The following is a 14,355-nucleotide window of genomic DNA, read 5'->3' on the forward strand; positions in this document are numbered from 1 at the left end:
TGTCTTTAGCACAGCTCTAAAACACTTAGTAAACTACTTACAACTATCCAACAAATTATATTTTCATGATCTGTTTCACATTTTCCCTCCCATGTTTTGCCTTCTCCTCTCACCCCACCTACCTAAGAATAGTTTTTATTTACTTTTTGTATTTTTTTTTGCCAGACATCCAAGGCCTTTGCATGTACAATATTCACACAAACTTCACATTTTTCTTGCACAAAGTTTAGTGCTGTTAGCAAGTCAAAAGAGTGCATCCTCCTACTGAGCTGGCCTAATGCTTGAGGACACCAGACCTGGGCTTATGCTGCATCTAAAAGCAGTTCACTAGGAAAGTAGTCTGTAGCTAAGCTGATGGCAAGCAGAAAAATTGTGTCCTTATTTCTTTATTATTTTTTTTTGTTGGTTTTGTGTTTATTTATTTTTTATACTATTTTCTTTTTTTTCTCTTTTTTTTTGTTGTTGTTCTTTGTGATTAACGAGGTTCTGGTCTTCCACGGAAAGCAGACTTTAGAGTTAAAAGCAATCAGAGAAAACTGCTCTTGGAGCCTGGGGACGAAGCCAGCGACGAGGTGCAGAGGTTGCTCTCTTGGCAGTACGACTTGCTCGGAGCCTCGCCACGCTGTCTGTAAGATAGACCCTGCCACGTGTCCTTCATCTGAGCCTCCTGGACAGATGGTGAGCCTTAGGTGAGGTAGAGTGCCTTGTCCCTCGGCAGCATGCTGTAAGGGAAACGAGAGCAGGAGGTGAGACGGGCAGCAGGGCGGCGCTTGGCAGTCAAACGGGCACTTGCTCAGCCATCTGCACACCTGGCTCAGGGCCACCGACACCCCGAGTTGGAAGGCACTAACGGGGATCGCGGAGCCCAACCTCCGGCTGCACACAGCGCCACCCGAGCCCCGCGGCTGGGAGCAGCGCCCAGACGCTCCTCGAGCTCCGGCAGCTCGGGGCTGTGGCCCCAGGGGACGAGTGGGTCCCTCTTCCACATTAAAGCACGACGTGGTATTGCTCTGAAGCCCATTTCATCTCAACGGGCCTTGTTTGCACACGTCTGATCGTCTCCACAAAGACGCCTTGGCCTTAAAAGTAGAGAAGAACACTGCAAAGCTTTGGGAAATTCTGGTGTGGGTGTGATTGTGAGTGGAATAATGGGAAAACAGCAGCCAACAAGCGGTGCTTTTGTTGATAGAGTGCAGCACAGACGAGTCTGCATTTTGCTAATCTCCACGTTTTATAATCTGCATTTTAAATGCAGAGTGCTCCCTACTGCACTCAGCAAAGATTTAATACCAGTGAACAGCAGAGAGGTATTCTGATACTAAAACTTCATTAATTTTACAAAATAGGCTACAGAACACTTCCCAGTTCATTACAGCATATTGCCATAAATAATTGAACCTGAACTAAGTGCATTTGTGATGTTTCGCCTCTGTCTTTTTATAAAGTTTGCTCACTTAGTGTCTGATTTGGAAATTTCCCCTGCTTAAGAGTGAATTGCTTCATGGTTAGCAGGGATTGGTGAGGCTGCCAGAATCTGGATGGAGCAGCTGGCTGTACGTGGACAAGGTTTACCTGAGATCATCTCCTCCTTAACCCCAAAGACTGGGAGAAGAGGAGAAAAGGTGCTGAATGCCGATACCCCAAAAAGAACCCAATCTGGGTGGGGAGGCGAGGCCTCACTTTGCAATCAGCCTGGATGTGACTGCAGGGAGCACCATCACTTCTGGGCTTCAACACCTCTGTGCCACATTGCTGGGCGTCCACAGCTCACCCACCAGGTTGGCATCAATCAGGGACAGCAATGCCAAGGGAGAGACCAGCCAGCACACCTCTGTCACAGCACCAGGCAATGACACACAGGTACTGGTTCTAAGCTTGGTGCATTGGAGAAACTCACTGCAAATGCAGGTATTTGGTGGGTGCCTGGGAATGAGCAAGTGTGAGAGCAAGGCTGTCAGGTGGGGGAGACAGGGGACTGCGTAAGTCTGTGATACGATGGCAGAAAGCAACGAAATTGGATGCTGCAATTGCTTGTGGGAAGTGATAGTCATGCACTAAGATGGGGAAAGGAGGCTCATGTCTTTGCTAGCAGGCTGGGTTAGCTTGGGCTCGAGCCCAGAAAGAGCTAGAAAAATTGGATGGAAGTCAGTGAGCACAAACTCATTTTAAATGGGGAGAGGATGGGCTAAGAAACATCTAAAGCTCCCTCTAATATGGTTGATTTATGAATTAAGGAGTGTCTGTTTGAAAGATCCTGGAATCTGAGGGGTGCAAGGGAAGAAGAAAAGTTTAATAGCATTATAATCAGTACCAGTTGGCTGGGGGAAAAAAAAAAAGCTTCAGCAATCCTTCCTAAAGAGATCTATTAGATGGGGAAGGACAGAGAGAAAGCCCACCTCGTCAGCTTTTACAAGTCTGGATGACAAGCACAAAAGGAAATGCAAGACTGGGAGGTTTTACCCCAGCTAAAGCAGTGCCAGTGCATCACAAAAGCTAAAGAAATGCCAAGGGCAGGCGTGAAATCAGCATCCTCATCTGAGAGCCAGGCACACTGCTGGTGTGCTGGGGCAGTCAATGAGATCGTTGCTTTCAGGAAGCCGGGGCTCCGTAGCTGAGCCGCATCAGGACAGAAAATAATCCCTTCCCCACCCAGACTATTGCTGATTTTGCTTAAATTACAATTAAGCTGAATGCCATTTGGAGGTTGAAACGGGCAGTAACATGATCCAGAGGCTTCCCAATGATACCCAAAGCCGTGCTGATGAATCATACCCAGTGAGATGTCTGTTCCCTTTGCTGCTCTGCACAAGCCTTGCTGGCAGCTGTGGCTCACCCTGTGCCCATCTCAGAGCAAAGCAGCAAGGGGCAGCCCAAAAGCTCTGAGCACAGCTAGCAAATCAGTGCAGAACTGGATAAACAGCACAGGCAAGAAGATGAAGAGATCTGGATAATCACTTTCCTGGACAATACATTTAAGATACACATGGGCTGCATTTCAGCAGTAAGAAGGGGGTTGTTGCTACTGATGTGAGTGGACACTACAAGTGGACACTACAGAATTGTAGAATCACGGAATCATTGAGGTTGGAAAGACCACTGAGGTCATCCAGTCCAACCACCCTGCCATCCCCACCACAGGCACTACACCACATCCCTCAGTGCCACATCCAACCTCGTCTCAAAAACCTGCAGGGAGGGCCCTCTGGCAGCAAATATTAGGGGCTGGTGGGAGCAGGTGGTGATGGCAGTGCTCGTGCACCAGGCTGCACAGTGAAATGAAGGGAAGCTGGTCAGTCTTGGTGCAGGAAATGGTCTCTTAAAAGAGATAGTGACGTTTTTTTGGTGCACTAAGAGCTCTCTGATCCATATGCATCTGAGTTCATTTCTATAACCCACTCTCGTAATTATCTGGCAGTCTCTGCATAATCTGTCTGGTTTTAAAATGATTTTTTTTCCAGGAAGCTGTGATAAACCCATGAAATTCGATCTTTCTGCTGTGACAAACTCATGAAATGCATGAGCTTTGATCATGAATTGCATGGGCCCTGTGCTAACAATACAGCGCTACCGCCGGATGGCAAAGGGCTTGTTTTAGCAACACAAAACCCAATCCTGCCTACAATGTTAGCATTTCCCCCGTGTCTGGGAGTCACCTCTGCTAGGCATCTCCACAAATAAGCCTCCAAGCGTTTTGCCCACAGCATCTAAAATGATTTTTATCATCGAGAGCCAAAGAACTTCCTCTCCTGGGGCTGTCTGCTGGGCCTTTGCTAAGCAGTGTGCCAGATTCCGCACTAAAGCCCACAACAATCCCCATAGCTGACACCCTCTGCAGGCAGATACAGCCCTATTCTCATGGCTTGGTGAGTTATTTATTTCCCTGAAAGGAATAAACGTCTGTACAGTCTGTGCCCAGCCCAGCAATTGTAAGTGCACTGCTGGCACAGGCGGGAGCTGCACTCTGAAAAGCCTGGGAGCTTGCTATTATCTCCAGTGAAAGCACTATGTTCCAGCACTTCAAGCAAATCAAACAATACTCAGAAGCTACCAACCTCCTTCCCTACCTGCTCTAGCAGCAGCCACCGTGCCTGTTTGACAGAGCACAAGAGCAGGCTTGAAGCTGTTAATGCTGAGCCAAGAGAGCTGGATTAGGCTGTGTTTGGAAATGGCTTTTACACCCTCAATCTTGGCCAGCTTTGAGATGATCCTGATGTTTTTATTTATTGGGGAATTCAGGCAGCATTAAAGGGACCTTTGTGCAGGCCCTTTCAGGGTGTAAGTGGGAAGATCTGGACAGAAGGCCACCTGCAAGGTGCAGAGGACTGAAGTATCACAGCTCCAAGGAGGATGAGGCTTTGTGCCCGCTATGCTTAAACCCTGGGATGGACAGAGACAGCTACAGGAGACTGTGGCCTTGGTGGTAAGAGTGATCACTTCAGAAGCAGGACATTGCTTATGGACACGGCCAAATGCTCTCCAACACCAGTATCCATTTGGCCTCCAACCCCAGCATCTCCTGGGATTCTGCTTGTGGTACACTACAGAACCACCAAAAATGAAGCTCTTTTCAACATGTTCAGTTTAAGCTTCTCTAGCAAGCAGCAAATCCACAAATGCTGCAATAATCGTAATCATAGGGCATAATCACAGAATCATAGAATCACTATGATTGGAAAAGACCTCTCAGATCTTCTTGTCCAACCATCCACCTACCAACAATATTGCCCAGCCTGTCCCTAAGTACCACATCTACACATTGCACCAAACACTCACAGGACGTGGATACTTTTGTACTCTGGGTTATGGCCATGCTGAACTCAACGCACGTAATGGGCTGGGCTTCCCTGTCTTGCTCTGGAAGGAAATGTCTCAAACCCTTCCATTGCTCATGGGATGGAAAAACTCCAAAAAGAGAAAGCCATTCATGTCCAATGAAAATATTATCTTGTGATTTTTAAGCTACCTGCCTCCATAGCATCATATCAGTGAGCCCACAGGGAAGAGGAAACCTTGAGCACCATTTACCATAATTAGTCTTTCAACTTGCTGTCCATTTTGGGGTAGGTTCCCAGCTGTTGTAAGCTGTCAGACTTCCAACCATTTACAAAGACATGTTGCACTCTGTGCTTTGTGGTTAAAAAGTGCTGACCCCTTTTGCTCACAGGAGGCAGAAAGACCTCTGCAGAAATTGCTCCCAGAACTCACTGATGGGTAAACCAAGTTTAGTGGCACTTCAAGCAACTCAAGTGACTCAAGCCTAGGACTCAAGCTACGGGAGGAAGCGCCGTGACAAAGAAATGCAAATTGTTTGTGCAACGTGACATCTTCCTCTCTTTATCACCCATCCCTTTTGGAACAACAAACAACCATACGTTCATAGATGAGATGAGAGAACATATGTGAGCAAAGCCCTTCTGTCTACTGGCCTGCAGTGGTTAATGCCACACTCTCTGCTGGGGTAGTCATTGTCCCACTCAGTGCTTCCTGCAGGGTTTGATGCACCAGGCGAACGGGGTCCAACGCTGTTCGGAAACTCAGAGGAGATGTGTGAGAAGTCCTGTGGGGTGGAGAGAAAAGGAAGGGTTAAATGCATGGACAGAGGCAGGAGACACCAAGCATCTAAGAATACTGCACAAACATGACTGCATGCCCCAAAAGCACTGCAGTGCAGGGTGTAGAGCCCTTACATGAGGAGAACAGCCCAGGACCCAAAGCTCCATGGTGGAGCTGAGCAGAACATGAGATGCTGCAAGCATGTATTCATGCAGCTACATCTCCCATCCCTCTGCCCCTCTGTTATTTGGGTCCTCAAGGGAGTGGTACGTGGCTGCAGGAGAAGCACAGCCAGGAAAGCCTTCACATCAATATTTGGGCAATCGAACCCATTTTTCCACTTGAAGTGCAGCTCCCTTTGCAGTAAGGCATCAGCCCGTCACAGAGCATGGTAACAAGGTGAGGAACAGCCACACAAGTCTCTGTCAGCTGTCACTGCTGGCAATTTAACGAGGGCTCTGTGGGGCTGTTTGATCTGAAAGCCAATCATGATCCCAATTTTGCGGGGCCTCCTTAATTAGGCAATGCGTATGAAAAAGCAGAGTTGTGGCAGTTACCTGACCAAGATCATGATTTTATCAGAAACATCCAAATTAGGGAAGCAAGTCTTTTTTTTCCCTTACATTTAAATTTTTACTAACAAACACGTGGAACGAAGCTTCACAAAATGCTGCCCTCAGCAACTACAAATATCCCAATTAACGTGATTATGAGGATCCCCTGAAATACTAAGGCTACATTTGCTTATGCAGAGCCAAAGCACTACCAAAGTGTGGGAGAAGTTACATGGGATACCCTGAGCAAGCTGGAAATAAAATTCTGCGCTTGGATTTACTTTCCCAGATGTATCATCTTCTTCTAGTGGTCAGGAATGACTGTGCTTCCACGTCCCTGCTCTCCTTTCCCCTTCTTCCACTGTAACAGCTATTCCAAAATGAACAATTTTTGTTTTCTCAAAGCTAGTCCCAAACTGAATGGGTCATATTATGTGAAAGAAAGCTTTGTTCATTGCTAAAGTACTGTGTGAATTTTGTGATATACAGCTAGTAAACATGTGAAACCCAAATTACTCAACCATCTGGGTGAATAATACAGTTAAAAGTATCATCAAGTAAATGGTAGCAGCTGTGAATTCAGAGCATATGTCCTTCACTATGAATAGTTGGTCCAGTTCATATTCCAGATGGAGAAGCTCTGGAAACCACTCATCTCCCTCTCCATATACTGGCATGTTCTCTATGAGACAGAGGGCTGGTTCTTGCTGCAGCCTGTTTTTCCTCCAGATCCATGTTCTTATCAGGTTTAGAGGAGCAGCAGAGACTCCTCAGCCTGGCTGCTCAGTGCTGCCAGCCACAGGCACAGCTACGGGTGGTTTCCTTCAGCAGATTTTACACCTGCCTAGCATGGGTCTGTGTGATTCCTGTTGCTGTTATGCTGTTAGCACAAGGATACATGTAAGTATCCTCTTGGCTCCCTGCCACAACAGCAACGTCCTCCAATTGCTAGGCAGTTTTGGGAAAAATATTCTTTTTTTTTTTTTTTTTTTTTTGTGGCATTCCCTCCATCCTTTTTCTCTTCATCCTGGTGAAACCCAACTCTGCTGTTCTCTGGTGACCTTCCAGCTCCTCTTTTGGCAGTGTTACCAGGGGGATTCTCACTGCCCATCTCACTGAACCCATTGCTTCAGATGACCATCGGTGAATCCTGGCAAGGCTGAGGGACCACAAGCACAAGGAACTTCTACCAGGGGCAAACCCAACTCCTGCAGCTTTTCCCATGGACAAAGCCTTCACTGCTCCAGTTGCAAACCCTGCCCTGTCTGTGGGGGTACTGATGCTCCTAGGTGTCTCAGCACTTTGGACAACACCGCCCCAAAATGTGTGATGGAGGATGTGCAAAGTGAGCAAAAGCCAGGAGAGGCTTCCCTGACTGCCACCACTGGGGCTGATCTCCACGCTATGGTGACTCACACCAAAATCCTTCCAGAAGGGACGACATCTCCACCCCCAAACCACACAATGACCAACTGACCCAACGCAATGAAGAGGAAACATCCACCTTTTATCAAGCACGTTGCTGGTCATGCACTCACCTGCTGCCCGGGAGGCGAGGAGTTCATGGGAGGCTGTACCTGTAGTGCCATGGGGGGGGACAGGAGGGGCTGCTGGGGGACCTGCTGCATGCTGATGGGCTGGCTGAGGAGGGAGCTCTGCGGGTGATGCAAGGAGAGCTGCTGGTGCAGGGGAGGGCTGATCTGGAAGGCAGGTGGTGGGGAGGCACTGATGCTGGGCAGCATGGGCTTGGAGGGCAGGGTCCTGGGGAGGCTGGGGTGGCCGCGGTAGCTCTGCAGGTCCGATGGGGACAGGAAGGAGCCCAGGCCGGGGTAGGGCGACGAAGCCTGCGGTGGCATAGGGTACATGGTCTGCTTGGGTGGGATCATCTTGGAAGGTGGGTTGGTTTGGGCACTTTTCGTCTCCCCCTGGTCAGCAGAGCTCTGTGGGAAAACAGACTGGAAGTGGGTGAGGGAGGAAGGATGCACCATCATCTGTCCGCAGGCACTTGTCCTGCCCAACCACACAGAAGCATGATTTGCACCAAGATCCTCCTGGGGCTTGGACCGATCATGCTGCTGAACTCTACGCCTGTCCTACCCAGCACATGCACCTCCAGCCCAGTGGCTGGGCACAGAACCCAGAGCTAAGAAATTGAAGTCCAATAACTCAACTGTGTGTTGAAAATGTTTTTCACAATAAGACTGGTGAGGCACTGGCCCAGAGAGGTGATGGATGCCCCACCCCTGGAGGGGGTTCAAAGTCAGGTTGGACCAGGCTCTGAGCACCTGATTTATCTGTAGGCATCCCTGCTCCCTTTCAGAGTGGCTTCAAACTCAAATGATTCTATGACTGTGATCTGGCATAGCCTGGAGCACGGGAGAGGCACTAATCAGCATGGAGACAAACTGCCTGTCCACTGTTCACTGCTTAGGCCCACGTAGGTGGGTGACAAGATCACTTTTGCTTCCATTAAGGAACAAATGGGACTGTAAAAATACTCCTTTCTTAATCTTGAGCATTTCTGCAGCCCTGTGGGGTCTATAGTGCACAACACAATGGTGGCCTCATTTCTGAAGGAATAAGAGAAGAATAACAGGACATTATCTGGCTCGGACAATGAGGTTTTTATCCGGCGATGGGCTCTGTAATGATCCTCCAGATCTTTTCTCACCCATCAGCAGGGAACACACAGTGCTGTTTTACTCAAAATAAACTTGTTCTGCAAAAAATTGGTCATTGGAGAAAAATGGATCCATGGAGTGTGGTGACTCCATGCCCTCCATACCCCACATCACTGCTATACATGTTCAAGGTAAAACCCTCATAGGTTTCTGAAATAAGAGCTTTTAAATCCCCAAATAGTTCTTTCCACCTCCGTTTCAGACATCTGTCCCTGCTGCTGTTCTGTTCACAAGTTAAGACAGTGACAGTGCTCATGTCTGTGCCAAAGCTTTGAGCCTGCCCAGCCCACACCACGGTCACATGGATTCCACATATGATGGTGGATCTGGGACACCACGTTATCTTCTGTAGCAGCTAAATATGATTAGTAGGTACTGAGGGTGTGGTATAGATCCAAGCACATACAGTACATCTAGCACAGCACATCCAGGGAGCATGAAGCGGACAAGGCATTTTGCTGCTCCAGCCCCATTCTGCCCCCCAGAGTGTCCTGAGCATGTCCCAGCACTGGGCCAGGAGCTGCGGGCTTGCTGGAAAGCCCACAAAAGCTTTGTGAGTCTTTGCACTCGTGACTGGCCAAACACAGCAGAGATGGATCAAGGCATGGACCAAGACATGACATGTTCAAAGAAGGACTAAGGCACCCTAAGAGACATGGCAGCAGTCCAGTACCACTGCAAGGTGCTTATGGGCAGGAGATGGAGCATCACTCCAGTAGAGGTGGCCTCACCAGTGCAGGTCTAGCCTCCTCCCTCACCTTTCTCAGTGTCGAGATATGGGCAGCAAGGAGAAGCAGGTTTGTGGGGTGGCAGCTACACGAACTACCATCTGTTGGCACTCTTGGAGCTCATGGTCCAGGGCAGGTGGGGATCCGTTCCCCTCCTTTTTGTGTGCCTTCCCTCAGTCCTGGCACTACCAGCATGATTACACAGTATTCCTTACAAACTCAGAAACCCAGAAAGTCCCATGGGTTGCAGTGAATTCATCACTGCCACGTGCAGAGACAGCATGCACCAACGTACCTTGGAGACCAGGCTGGCCCGGTATGCAGCCAGGGCTTTCAGATACTCCTTCTTGGCAGCTTCTGTTTTCCTCTTGTATGCCTGCAAGGACCAAATAATGAAGAATTACGATCGAAGCAGAATGGGGTGCTGCTGGGTTGGCTGCACCCTCTCTGCTCTGCGGAAGCCTGCGTGGCCCAAGCAGGGATGGCATTCTAAAACACAGCATGAAAATCTCAGTTCTGCCAGGGAGGAACTGACTTCAAATCAAGCAAATAAAGCCCTGAAAGGCTTTTATAGGGTGAAATCTCTGTGTTTGCTTTCTGAACAGGAGCTAGAGGAGAGTGAGATCCAGGCTCTTGGTGGAACAACACAAGGCCAAGTCCCTGAATTACCTTAAGAAATGGTGAATCATTCAGAAATCCTACACTAGTGCCTCTCTTTCCTGGCTTTCCCGTTATTAAACCTAAAGTTCCTACTCTTCAGCTCTTCTCTGCAGCCCTAGCAGTAGGGAGGTCCTTTCCGCGACATATCAAAGCTGAGATTCTGGCCTAATCTCATGACTTTGTGATCTGGGGCTTGCAGAGAAACAGCAAGTAAAACGAGAAAAAGCTTTGTAAGAGTGGATTAGTGTTTATTCTCCATTCTCCACCTCACAGCTTCACAGGGTTGGTCTCCTTTCTGCCCCAAGTCTGGTTCCCGTTGCACGGAGAAATAACGGCGTTCTCCAGGCAGAATGGCTCCCTATGGGGTGAAGCACATCCAACTGAACAAGCAAGAAGAATATTTCAAAATAGAATAAAAAATACAGGTGAAAGGAAGAAACTCCCTAGAAAAATATCTGTCAGCTCTCTTCTCTGCTGGAAAGTCAAAGCCCTCCTCAAGCGGCACAAATGAAGGTAATTTCAATTAGGACGCATTGCATATATTTCATTCTGCTTTAAAAACTTGAACAATCAGCACACTGAAGCCTGGTGGGGAAATACAGCTAATTTCTGAGGAGGTCTGCTTGCTCGCTGTTGTGCCAGGCCCTGAGCATGGGCACATGGGTATGCTGCCCATACCCATGGGATGGTGCTGGGAGGTGATGGATTTGGGGTGATGACTTCTACCAACAGAGCAGGAAAAGTAAAATTACTGCAGCAGAAGAGTCTTTGTGAAATTTGTTCGAGCAAATTAAGCAGAATTTCCTTTTCCATTTGGGAGTTTGACTCAGCATTGCTTTCATGTTGCACTTTTATAGTTCTTGTGCCACCTGCCTTGGCAGCATCCTTCCAATAGCAAAGAACTTCCGAACAGAGGAACCAGCTCCAGCAGCCAAGCCACCCAGATCCTTGAATTTCTGTCCAAAATCACTGCAGATTAGGTATATTAAAAAATGATTGCAAACCTTATTTTCTCCACTAAATCGAGGAATTCTGCAATAAAACGTTTTGCCTCGACGTGCTGCAGATCTGCAATTTTCTGAAACGGAGCGTTTTCCTAAGTTTGTCTTTGGCTTTGTGGCATTCAGGAAGTATTATATTTGCTCCGTTCAGAACAAAATTACATTTTGAAATGTCAGCCTGAAGAAGAGTTTGCCCGTGAAAAGCAGCTATTTCTTCAAGCTGCACCCTAATAAAAGCTATTACTTCTCCCTACAATCCTTGCCTCCCTTACACCCTTCACCCATCATGGTGAAACCAGAGATCCCAACACAGCATTTACTGTAAAACAGAGACGTGGAGTTTCCAGCAGCTCTGCTTGTAACAGATGCTCTTAAGGGCAGTATTTGATGCTGCACAACAGTAACATATGAATTCCTTCATCTCAGGCTGCTACAACGTTGGCCACAGTGGATATCCACATGGATAGGTCAGTTATTTGGAAGACTTGTCTGAAGAAAAGCTGCACTTCATGGCCATGGGCAGGGAGAGGGAGAGGGTTGGGAGAGGGCTGGTCTGTTACACTTCCTTAACCTAAATGCAAATAAATGGATAACTAACCAATTCAGTGCCTACATTCATCTCGGGCACTTAATCTTTCTGTGCTTTTTTCCCCACACTCCATCTGTCCCTATCTTTCCCAGCACATGGCACAGCTGCCCAGGGAGTGGGTGGAATCATCATCCCTGGAGGTGCTCAAGAGCCACGGAGATGTGGCAATGAGGGATGAGGTTCTGTGGCATGATGGTGAGGGGCTGATGGATGCACTAGATGATCTTAGTGGTGCTTCCAACCTTGATGATTCTACAAGTCTACAGGCACTGCACTGTGCTGGTATCTTTGCCCATGGCCAAGTCCCAGGTCTATTCCTGTCCCCATGAATGGGGTTCAGGGCAGGGCAAGGGGACATCAAGCCTATGGTGTGTCTGTGGATGCTCTCCCACACCCAGCTGTGTCCATCTCATGGGTGTTCCCAACGGTCCCCCAGCTTGGTGACCATTCCCATGTGCTTCCTGCTGGGTCATCTGTCCGAGCACACAGCCTTTCCTGCATTCACAGTCTGTTCTATTGAGAATGCTTAACAGCAAAAATGCAGCCCGCCGTGTCACACAGACCTGAGCACAACTTCTCACCAATCCTCTCTGCAAAAGCAGCTTCACTGCAGTATTTATAACCTTTACAATTTTAATTTAAACACTGACAAACCCATGTTACTTTCTAATTAAATCCCATTCTCTCCCAGGGATTTTAATTTCCAAGTAATTTATCAGATTTAAGGATCCTCAAAACATTTTGCATGTTTTCCTCTCTAACCTGCCATGCCCGCTGACTTATTTTTCCTACTTGCTAGCGGGAGGATTCATTAGTCATTAAGCGAGTGGGTGGGTTGGGGGGGGAGCAGAAATGGTTAGTGATTATGAAAACACGAAATCAGAGCTGTGAGAAGCATATGTTGGGATCGTAATCCTGACACCTCTGTGTCTCAGCAAAGCAGCTAGTAATTGTACCGTAATGAAATGTTCTTGTTTGATAACCAGTTAATTAGAGAAGACAATTATTCCGAACCCCGCTGACGCCCACGAGCAGCTCGGTGTCGTGCAGGCACAGAGTGGCAGCGGGAGCTGTTATCAGTAACCTCTGTTCCCAGGCATTTAACAGCAATGCTGCTTTCCAAGCCTGCAGAGGAGCGAGGGGGACACTCTGCCCAGGCCCACCCTCCTCCTCCATGCAGGGGATGCCTTGGTTTTACATTATCAGTGTCTGCTGATCCTGGTGCACAGCCCCCTGCTGCAATGCCAGGTGGAGTTTGGGGCATTTTGCTTCTAAAAAGAGATAGGGGTGGAGGCTGAAGCTCGATGTTCCTCAAGGTCCTTTCCGAGCTGAGCTGCTCTGTGATTCTCTGATAGACCATGAGGAGAGAAAAGCTGACAAGCAGAGTGACCTAACTAAATGAAGGACTCCACTGACTTAGAAGACCAGGAGGAAGCACAGCCTCCAAATGTGACACAGCAAAGAAGGAGGCAGTGACCGATACTCCACAGATAGGAAAAGAGGCAATGAGCTTAAACTGTAGCAAGGGAAACATTGGCTAAGCAAGAGCAGAGCATTCCTAGCAGTAAGGATAATTAAGCACTGGAAGAGATTGCCTGGGGAGATGTGTAATCTCCAGCACTGAAGGTTTAAGAACAGATTAGGCACACATCCATCAAGAATGGCTTAAGTAGAGCTGATCCTGACTTCAGGCAGCAGTATGGTCTGGCTGACCTCTTAAGACTCTCCTTGCCCTCCTTTCTATGATTCCACGACTCTTTCCCCCCAGACGTATACATTTGGATTTTATTCTGCCTGTAATTCTGGAGATTTTTTTTCTTGTAACTATTATATTCTTTCCTTGAAGTTATCTCTTGGGATCATCACAATTTATGGCTTATTTATATGATGACTTGAGAGTACTTCCTTGCTTACACCCCACCACCTATCTGCTTTGCACACAGCCTTCACACCTCCACTGGGAGTGCATGTAACAAACACACCCACATCATACTGCCATTCCTATCCAGCTCTTCCCCAGGTCACTGCATCCCCCTCCTGCTCTCTTCTTGGGACAGACTTAACCCACCCCTCTCCCATAGCAATGCGCCAACCCAAACCACTTTCTTTTTTGTGTAAACATTAACACACCTTCTTCTGTCCAGTAGCTGTGCTCTGGATTCCTAAAGCCTGATGCCAACAAGCTTGGCCATGGGAAGCACCTGTCCATGATGACAATTGTGAGGCTGCTAACTAGGTGCTCTGTGTCCCCAGGCTCTGCCAGCTACAGTGTCTGACAGCCCTGAGGACACCTCCATGGAAGGCTCTTGCTATGGAACTGTTCTCATGGCTTCAGAAGAGCTCCTCCCTTATGCTGGTGGAGCAGCACAGTGAAGCAGTCTTTAGGAGAATGAATGGAAAGGCACATCCCCAAGCAGCAATTACCATAAAGTGTCCCAAACAATTCCTGCTATTTTTCCTCTGCCATCGTGTCACCTGGGTGTAAGTCAGCTGTTCCTCCAGAAGAGCCTCCAAAATGAAGCGGAGGATGAGGGTGACAATCCAACCCTAAACCTCCAAGGAGGAGGAAAAACACACAATACGCACCTT

The 14,355-nt window shown here is 48.1% G+C and overlaps 1 protein-coding gene across 2 annotated transcripts in view; it reads right to left on the reverse strand.

The window, feature by feature from the left end:
• Positions 1-209: 209 nt before the first annotated feature.
• Positions 210-14,355, reverse strand: part of TOX2 (TOX high mobility group box family member 2) — a 111,587-nt gene continuing 97,441 nt past the window's right edge. Inside the window, exons 6-9 of one of the 2 annotated variants that reach the window (XM_052684135.1) lie at positions 9,812-9,892; positions 7,646-8,047; positions 5,427-5,557; positions 210-722 (exon numbers count right to left, since the gene is read on the reverse strand). In XM_052684135.1, coding sequence (XP_052540095.1) covers positions 686-722; positions 5,427-5,557; positions 7,646-8,047; positions 9,812-9,892 — 651 coding nt within the window. In that variant the 3' untranslated portion in view covers positions 210-685. Of the gene's footprint in view, positions 723-5,426; positions 5,558-7,645; positions 8,063-9,811; positions 9,893-14,355 lie in introns of both variants that reach the window. The other variant, XM_052684134.1, reaches the window with a different exon arrangement.

Source organism: Tympanuchus pallidicinctus, unplaced genomic scaffold, assembly GCF_026119805.1.
Source record: "Tympanuchus pallidicinctus isolate F22 unplaced genomic scaffold, pur_lepc_1.0 scaffold20, whole genome shotgun sequence".
Taxonomy (NCBI): Eukaryota; Metazoa; Chordata; class Aves; order Galliformes; family Phasianidae; genus Tympanuchus; species Tympanuchus pallidicinctus.